The sequence below is a fragment of the Hoplias malabaricus genome, chromosome 3, assembly GCF_029633855.1.
Source record: "Hoplias malabaricus isolate fHopMal1 chromosome 3, fHopMal1.hap1, whole genome shotgun sequence".
In the NCBI taxonomy this organism is placed as follows: domain Eukaryota; kingdom Metazoa; phylum Chordata; class Actinopteri; order Characiformes; family Erythrinidae; genus Hoplias; species Hoplias malabaricus.
This window is the reverse complement of record NC_089802.1, coordinates 20,817,866-20,828,228: the sequence shown is the minus strand read 5'-3', so window position 1 is coordinate 20,828,228 and position 10,363 is coordinate 20,817,866. Positions and strand designations below refer to the sequence as shown.

At 39.4% G+C, this 10,363-nt stretch overlaps 1 protein-coding gene across 1 annotated transcript; it reads left to right on the top strand.

The window, feature by feature from the left end:
- The first annotated feature begins 5,680 nt into the window (after window positions 1-5,680).
- LOC136692726 (5-hydroxytryptamine receptor 7) lies at window positions 5,681-9,612 on the top strand. The gene is made up of 2 exons (XM_066666351.1): window positions 5,681-6,156; window positions 8,862-9,612. Exons 1-2 carry the CDS (start codon window positions 5,681-5,683, stop codon window positions 9,610-9,612), a joined length of 1,227 nt encoding a protein of 408 aa, XP_066522448.1.
- Window positions 9,613-10,363: the final 751 nt, after the last annotated feature.

Below are 10,363 nucleotides of genomic sequence, written 5' to 3'. Positions count from 1 at the left end.
ATTGGGTGTGTTCTCTCAGTCATCTGTCACAGTCACTCACTCACAGACTGAGACACAGATTAATGCACATCTGTCATACAGTCACTCGCACACAGTACACACAGATTAATGCACATCTGTCGGTAACACTTGAAATTACAGTCCGCTAATTACTGGGTAAGTACAGAGTAAGTACCTGTTATGTAAGCTGCAAGATAAGATTAGTGCTGAGTAATTAAAGGGTATGATAGTAGAAATATTACTGGGTATCATATAAATAATTTACAAATAAGACACGTAACTGCGTTCTCAATACATCGTAGTTCTCAGCATAATTATAGATTACAAAACTGAATTAAAAGTATGACAGTTTATGCAAGTGACTATTACTGTAATTTTTTATAAATAAGGAATGCAGCTACTATTTTGAATTGACTGTAGATCCGAATGTAATTATTGAGCCTTTACAATTATTTACAGTGCACCTTCAGAGAAGGATATGGTCATTACAGAAGTGTGGGTTCTCTCATCTTGGTTTTTCTCAAAGTTTCTTCCTGATGCTCTGATGGAATTTTTCCTTGCCATTGTGACCTCGACTCGCTCACTTTGTGCCAGGACCCTGAATTCTGTGAAGCTGCTTTGTGACAACACTAGTTGTAAAAAGAGCTCTGTAAATAAAGCTGAAAATCATTCACAAATATAGTTTTGATGTTGGGGCGGCATGGTGGAGCAACAGGTAGATTTGTTTGTTGTGTTGAGTGTATTCTCCTAGTGTCTGCATGGGTGTCTTGTAGGTGCTCAGGTATTCTCCCACAGCACAGGCTGGTTGGTGGATTGGCTGTACATAAATGTCCATAATCCATGATCGTGAGATACTCTGGGATTCCAGGTAAGATACCCACTGTGAACCGGAACTGGATAAAATAGTTACAAATGTCAATCTATCAATGAAGCTTTTTTTTTTGTGTTATGAACATTGGTTTGGCACTAGGGAGGGCACACTGCTCCACAGAGTTCCATATAAAACATGTTGTGAATAGCCGAGGATTTTCTGATATGTTCAGATGTTTTTAAACTGCTATTAAACAGTGTAAAAACCTGTAGACCCTATACCTCAGTATATTACATGTGTTTCGGTGTGGTTTGTTGCTCAGTTTTCATACAGCATTTATTCCCATATTATATGGTTTCCCATAAGGGGTACATCTGTCACACAATCACTCACACATAGTACACAGACTGACACAAAGACTAATGCACATCTGTCACACAGTCACTCACACATAGTACACACAGACTGACACAAAGACTAATGCACATCTGTCACACAGTCTTGCACACATAGTACACACAGACTAATGCACATCTGAAACACAGTCTCGCACACATAGTACACAAAGACTAATGCACATCTGTCACACAGTCTTGCACACATAGTACACACAGACTAATGCACATCTGAAACACAGTCTCGCACACATAGTACACAAAGACTAATGCACATCTGTCACAGTCACTCACACAATACACACAGACTAATGCACATCTGTCACACAGTCTCGCATACATAGTACACACAGACTGACACAAAGATTAATGCACATCTGTCACACAGTCACTCACACATAGTACACACAGACTGACACAAAGACTAATGCACATCTGTCACACAGTCACTCACACATAGTACACACAGACTGACACAAACACTAATGCACATCTTTCACACAGTCTTGCACACATAGTACACACAGACTTACACAAAGACTAATGCACATCTGTCACAGTCTCGCACACATAGTACACACAGACTGACACAAAGACTAATGCACATCTGTCACACAGTCTCACATACATAGTACACACAGACTGACACAAAGACTAATGCACATCTGTCACACAGTCTCTCACACAGTACACAAAGACTAATGCACATCTGTCACAGTCTCACACACATAGCACACACACACTGACACAAAGACTAATGCACATCTGTCACACAGTCTCGCACACATAGTACACAGACTGACACAAAGACTAATGCACATCTGTCACAGTCTCACACACATAGTACACAGACTGACACAAAGACTAATGCACATCTGTCACAGTCTCACACACACAGTACACAGACTGACACAAAGACTAATGCACATCTGTCACACAGTCTCGCACACATAGTACACACAGACTGACACAAAGACTAATGCACATCTGTCACACAGTCTCTCACACAGTACACAAAGGCTAATGCACATCTGTCACACAATCTTGCATACATAGTACATACAGACTGACACAAACACTATTGCACATCTGTCACACAGTCTCACACACATAGTACACAATGACTAATGCACATCTGTCACATTCTTGCATACATACTGCACACAGACTGACACAAAGACTAATGCACATCTGTAACAGTCACTCACACAATACACAAAGACTAATGCACATCTGTCACACAGTCTCACATACATTTTACACACAGACTGACACAAAGACTAATGCACATCTGTCACACAGTCTCGCACACATAGTACACACAGACTAATGCACATCTGTCACAGTCACTCACACATAGTACACACAGACTAATGCACATCTGCCACACAGTCACTCACATAGTACACACAGACTAATGCACATCTGTCACACAGCCTCGCGTACATAGTAAACACAGACTAATGCACATCTGTCACAATCACTCACACAGTACATAAAGACTAATGCACATCTGTCACACATTCACTCACACAGTACACACAGATTAAGGCACATCTGTCATACAGTCACTCCCACACAGTACACACAGACTAATGCACATCTGCCTGTAACACTTTAAATTACAGTCCAATAATTACTGGGTAAGTACAGAGTAAGTACCTGTTATTTAAGCTGTAAGATAAGATTAGTGCTGAGTAATTAAAGAGTATGAAATATTACTGGGTATCTTAAAAATAATTTACAAATAAGACACGTAACTGCATTCCGAATACATTGTACTTCTCAGCATAATTATAGATTACAAATCTGAATTAAAAGTATGTCAGTTTATGCAAGTGACTATTACTGTAATTTTTTATAAATAAGGAATGCAGCTACTATTTTGAATTGACTGTAGATCCGAATGTAATTACTGAGCCTTTAAAATTATTTACAGTGCACCTACAGAGAAGGATATGGTCAGCTACTTTCATTACAGGCATTAGCAGAGTTTCATGGTGCTTTGTTCAAAACATGGGATTTAGCACAATAATCATCATCACATACTTCAGAGATATTTTACACTGTTTAGCCTATATGTGTTAAGACTTATTATATGTATATAGTTAACTGATGATGAATGGGTGTTTCTCTTCTGCTCTAGACCAGTAATAACCACATATTTCTACTATCATACCCTTTAATTACTCAGCACTAATTTTATCTTACGGCTTATTTAACAGGTACTTGCTCTGTACTTTAATTTAAAGTATTACCCATCTGTCACAAAGTCACTCCTACAGACTCAGACAGACTAATGCATATTTGCCAGTCACTCAGAGTACACAGACCCAAACATAGACACACGTCACACAGTCACACACAGCCTCAATCAGAAACTAATACAAATGTCCCATAGCACACACAGACACACATACGGTATGCCACACAGTCATAACTAACTAGAATTAATTAATTCATTTTATTCTTTCATTTTCTGAAACCACTTATCCAAGTGTGTGGTTTTGGACTGTAGGAGGAAACTGGAGCACCCAGAGGAAACCCACGCGGACACAGGGAGAACACTAAACTAGAATTGACCTCTAGACTGTCTTTTGGTCCATTAATGATGACTTCAGGCTCAGAGAACCTGCTGGCATTTCTGTGCAATATTAATATGACTTCCTTTTTGCATAATGCAGTTTCAGTGTGTGTTAAATGACAGTTCTTCTACAGAGTATTCCTGAGCCCATGTGGCTATGTCCATCATAGTAACATGATAGTTTCTTAAACATACCACCTAAGGGCTTGATGGTAAAACACATTCCCCATTCCCAGTCCTGCCTTTGGCCTTTATGCACAGAGATATCCTTTGACTCCCTGAAACTGAACTGTAGATGGTGATAGTTCCTAATATAATGAAATGAACACATGTTGTTAGTATGGCATAAAGGTTCGAATACATTTACAGATTTATTTTACTTTATAATGTACTTTGTCAGTTGTATTAATGCAAGAAAAAAAAGTACGGAACTTCAGAAACAGAAATTTGTGGGTTTAGAGAGCTGTAATTTCAAATGCCTTAATGAAAACACGTTACATATTTCAGAAATGGACAGTACATTTCCAGATTTGAATTATGTAAAGAAAACTTTAAATATTTTAATACAATGCTCATTCACTGCATTTTTCTTGTATGACATATTGCATTTTAGAATGTACTTTCCCTGGACTTACAGTGTAACAATATATATATATATATATAAACATAGCACAGAAAGTAAGGAAGTTTGTGTTTGGTAGATTATTTCTTTGTTGTAACAATGCTACTTGGAAAGCCTGTTAATCTCCCTTAAATGGTGCCACTGTCTGTAACTAGAGTAAAAGTCTGGCCATCACAAGCCATCACTCACTCACACAGTCAGTCACACATATGGACACTTTTTGAATTGCTAAAAAGTGTTATGTTGTGTTTTTGGACTGTGTGTTTTCTTTGTTGTGACATGTATTCAAATGACGTATAATTTAATGTCCATATATGCACATGTTATTAAGTGTGAGCAGTATATAGGAATGTTTTACTATTCTGGGTTTACACGTATGAGTTTTGTTTGTGTCCATAAAGCACCTATCTGTCACGTAATTTGAAGTTGTTTTACCTTTACTAGCCGCACCACACTCAGGGACCTAATCCAAAATTCCTTCCAGGGGTAGCATCATACCACACTTGAGTTACAAATGAGTTCCTGTGGTAATTCAGACAGTGTATAAAAACGTACAGACGTAGCCATGTACAACAGTCTTTTACACCCCATCAATCATACCGTTCCACCTTAAAAGACTTCTGAATGTAAAAAAAACAGACAGAACATCAGTTCCCCATTGCCTTTAATGTTATTTGTGTTGTATTTGTTCTACTTTGTTTAGATTGAGATTAAAATGTATTTATAATTAATTTTAAATCCCCTTTAAAAATGTATTTATTTATTTGGAATCGGGTTTATAAAAATCTCGAGTTTTTATTTTTTACCTTGTAATTCCCTACTAAGCCAGGAGATGGCAGAATCAGAGGTTAAAACTCTTAAAGCACATTGCAAATATGTGTATTTCTTGTAGATTAGTAACCTAATGTGGTTCATTCAATGCAGTGATGTTTTTATCGCACATGTTACTTAGTTCAGTGTTTATAGTGTTTTAATTAATTTATGCCAAACTAATTTAGGCTGAAGTGGAACCTGAGCATCATCTGAAAGGCAGAGGCTCTCGAGGGGGAGCTGTGACGTCACGTGGAGTATAAGGTCCTTCAGTGAAAGCAGCTCTCGCACACAGAGGAGTGCAGTGTGAAGAGTGATCGCTTAAGGAAACACAGGGACATTAAGAGAGGGACAGTAAAGGACATGACACTGGAAACTGAACTGGACTTTAATTATTGATATATAACCAATGGATTGGTTTTTCTTTTCAGCACCAAGGATAGCTACCAGTCTGCATTATGAGATCCTCCCTGAGTGAAGACAGCCTGCAGGACCACGTTGTGTCCAGCCTGACGTCCAAGATCCTGGACCTGCGTGTGGGGACAGTGCAGGACACAGCAACGTCTCCTGCCTTGAGTTTGATGGAGAATGAGACCAGCTGCGGAGAGCAGATCCTGAGTTATGGGAAGATGGAGAAAGTACTGATAGGAGGAGTTCTGACCATGCTGACTTTCTTGACTATTTGTGGGAATTTGCTGGTGGTCATCTCCGTGTGCTTTGTGAAGAAGCTGAAGCAGCCCTCCAACTACCTGATTGTGTCCCTGGCCGTTGCTGACCTGTCGGTTGCCGTTGCTGTGATGCCCTTTGTGAGCATCACTGACCTCATCGGAGGGCAGTGGATCTTCGGCCGGGTTTTCTGTAATGTCTTCATCGCCATGGATGTGATGTGTTGCACAGCCTCAATAATGACTCTCTGTGTGATCAGTATAGACAGGTGAACCTCACTTTCCTTGAGACTACACAAAAAAAAATCTCTCACACTAAAAACTAATCAGACACAAATCAGCACTGTGACTTTTGGAAAGGAAAGAATCTGTGCATAATTAAATGCCTGGGATGTCCACAAAGTCAGAGTGCTGTGATGTGAAATGCTTAATCGTAGAGTTAGAAAGGTTCACTATGGCGGTGAAAGGACCCAGACGTCTGAAGGGAATTTAAAGCCTTTGAAAGGAAGTTATAGGTGCAGCAGGTAGTGTCGCAGTCACACAGCTCCTGGGACCTGGTTGGTTGTTCTCCCCGTGTCCGCGTGGGTTTCCTCTGGGTGCTCCAGTTTCCTTCCACAGTCCAAAAACACACATTGGTAGGTGGATTGGCGACTCAAAAGTGTCCGAGTGTGTGAGTGAATGTGTGTGTTGCCCTGTGAAGGACTGGCGCCCCCTCCAGGGTGTATTCCCACCTTGCGCCCAATGATTCCAGGTAAGCTCTGGAACCAAAGCGACCCTGAACTGAATAAGTGATTACAGATAATGAATGAATGAGAAGGAAGTTATGAATTTACTACAAATTTACTTCAGTATGGTGGTAAGTTTTGTTTTAAATAAAACCCTGCCAGCCACCCATTATTACTTTACATTTTTCAGCAGTATGCAGAACAATTCAAAGGAAACATTGAAGTAAAATGTGTTGTGTTGTAGATATAATGACTCCTGGTTCCTATCATCACCACCACTGTAAAAAAAATCTGATTGGTTAACTTTTTATGCAAAGTAACATTTCGCATGGACCTCCCTCCTGGATGACTTTGTTTACATCATTCATTCATCCATTAATTTTCTGCAAACACATACAATTATATGAAGTGATTTGGAAAAATCAGTGGAATCTCTTTAATTCCACACTGGAGATGGTGCTGTTAAAATAATGTGTAATCTACCTAATAGTAATAAAACATCAGATATACAAAAGGGTACACAGACTGATATACAGACTGACATACAGGATCTGAGTGGCTTTAACAAGTGCCAAATTGTGATGGCTCTAAAGATTTAGTCAGAGCATCTCCAAAACAGCATGGCTTGTTGGGTGTTCCCAGGATGCAGTGGTTAGTACCCACCAAAACTTATCACAGAAAAATATTAGTGAACTTGAGACTAGTTCATAGACGCAGGTTGTTTGAATTCATGTATTGTACTTTCCCTCTCTCATACAAGAGGATTCTCTTATCCCTAATCTCCTCGGAAATACTTAATGGAAGTTCTGACAGGAAATTAAAGAAATACATTTTAATTGATTGTAGTTTAACAAATGACATAAAGCTTGAAAAAATAGACAAAAAAACACCCTTTTGAAAGCTTTCTTTTCTCTAGTTTATAGCACTTATATCTATACTGTAATCACTATATGCAACAATAGCACAGGTACATATATAAACAGTAGCATATATAGCCTTCTTAATGGAGACTGGTATTTATTTATTTACTTTATAGATTCATGTAAACAAATTTGTATTGAATAGATAGATTTACAAATTTTGTAGAAAATCAATAATTTTACTGAAAATGAAGTATGCAGCGTTTAATTGATTCAGACCTGCACAGAACTTGCCATAAACAAGAATGAAAGAAAAAAGTCAGACTTCAGTTAATGCAATAGGTTTTATTAATGTAGAAATTATCTACACATTTTTTTATTAATGTAGAAATGATCTACACATTTGCATCACTCTTTGCCAGGTCATATAACTCCTGGATAGTAATGAACCATGAAAATGTGTAATAAGAAACACTTAAACAGTGCAACCTATAGACACAGGAAGTATTTTATTATAATTTTTTTTACATTAAAAATAAATCTCAAAACCTAAATGTATTAAGTGTCCACGTTATTATTATTCATTCATTCATTATCTGTAACCGCTTATCCAATTCAGGGTCGCAGTGGGTCTGGAGCCTACCTGGAATCATTGGACACAAGGCAAAAACACACCCTGGAGGGGGCGCCAGTCCTTCAGAGGGCAACACACACTTATGCATTTTATTATTATTATTATTATTATTATTATTATTATTATTATTGTATTTATTCATTTATTTTAATGTAAATTGTAACTGCATGAGTGTAGATAGCTGAGATATAAAAAAGATCAAGTGCGTTGGTACCCTCAGGGATACCTATTCAGTACCATTAATTAGGGATTGTACTATATTCTATATTAATTGTAGATTTTAAAATTGTGTTAAAATTGTCATATGCCCAATTTAATTTTATTTTACACAGTACTATAATGAATTATTACAAATATGCACTTCTCCTTCTGGAGAAGAAAATGTAATATACCTTTAGTGACAATGTTCCTTTATCGTACCTATGTTTTCTGAGAGTTAGATAGATAGCATGCGTTTTATCATGCATAGATTGCATGAGACTGAGTGCAACAAGATTGAGAGACAACCACAACATTACTGTCCCCTAATATGGCCAGCCATGTTTAGTATGTTTAGTAAGCCAGTAGGTTTAGTATGGAATTACTCTGATACGTCCATGCCACTAGGTATCAGTATAATGGCTGTTTCATAATGTAAAGAAGAGTCATTGATGAAAATGACTAGTTAGAGGATGCTAAATCTAGCGAGTGTTGTGATTTGCCTGAAAATAAATTTGCTGCACTGGCACTGTACACTTGCTTATGTCCCTTTCCAGGTATCTGGGCATAACGAAGCCACTGACGTATCCAGTGAGACAGAGTGGAAAGTGCATGGCCAAAATAGTGCTGTTCGTCTGGCTGCTGTCTGCTTCCATTACTCTGCCTCCTTTGTTTGGCTGGGCTCAGAACGTCAACGATGACAACGTGTGTCTGATCAGCCAAGACCTGGGCTACACCGTCTACTCCACAGCAGTGGCCTTCTACATCCCCATGTCCGTCATGCTGATCATGTACTACAGGATTTACAGGGCAGCTAAAATCAGCGTGGCCAAGCACGCCATCGCCATCACCCCCAAGGCCGTAGAGGACAGCACGGACTGCGTCTCGGCCGTGCTGAAGCTCCAGAGGGAGGTGGAGGAGTGTGCCAGCTTCTCCCGCCTCCTGAGGAGTGAGCGCAGGAACATCTCCATCTTCAAGCGAGAGCAAAAAGCAGCGGCCACGCTGGGCATCGTAGTCGGGGCCTTCAGCGTGTGCTGGCTGCCTTTCTTCCTGCTGTCCACCGCGCGGCCCTTTGTCTGTGGCGTGAGGTGCAGCTGCGTGCCCCTGTGGGTGGAGCGCACCCTGCTCTGGCTGGGTTATGCCAACTCCCTCATCAACCCATTCATCTATGCCTTCTTTAACAGAGATCTCAGGACCACCTACCAGAACATCATCTGCTGTCGGTATCGCAACATCAACCGCAAACTCTCTGCTGCCAGCATGCACGAGGCCCTCAGATTAGCCGAGAGGCCAGAGCTCATGATGTAGGTCATGTTTATATAATAATATTCAATGATTCTAAAAGGGTTCTTCAGAAAGGTGCCATAGGAGAACCTCTTTCAGTAGTTTTTTCAAATTGCTCAGTTGCAACTGCTTATTAAAAAAGGGCCAACGCATGGATAACATATTTGCTTTGTTTTTTGTTTAAAGCAAGTTAGATGTAGTATGCAAACACTGCTAAAGATTCTAAATTGACCATAAACCCAGTGCATATACAGTCCCTATATGAATTAATTAGAATAAATTAATATATTGAATCCATTGCTTGTGGGATGCCGTGAAAACCATTCACGGCTTTCTCCCTGTGTATGTGTGGGTTTCCTCCAGATGCTCTGGTTTTCTCACAACCCAGAAACACTTGTTGGGTGGATTGGCTTTGTGAAATCATCCATAGGTATGAGTGATACCATTTGATGGACTTGCACACTCTCCAGGGTGTGTTCATTCCTTGGGCTCAGTGATTCTGGCTATAGAGTTGGACCCACTGGAATGGTGAATGAATGAATGAACAAATGAATGGATGAATGATCATTTGCACTGAAGTAATAAGGAACGTTTCACCCTGGACAGTTTTTGTATGTGGCACAACTCAGTGGAAATTTTAGAAAAACATTTTAGCAGACGGTAAACTATATACGCCGGAGCAGTGTGATATCGATGCTAACTGTTGCGCTACCAGCCCACAGACTGAATTAAACACATGACCCTGTCCAAATTCACTTAAAGCAGTGAACCCCAG

Coding starts and splice junctions, on each gene's coding strand:
- LOC136692726 (XM_066666351.1), top strand. CDS start 5,681: ATGAGATCCTCCCTGAGTGAAGACAGCCTGCAGGACCACGTTGTGTCC. Junction 6,157..8,861: donor TGTGTGATCAGTATAGACAG/GTGAACCTCACT, acceptor GTCCCTTTCCAG/GTATCTGGGCATAACGAAGC.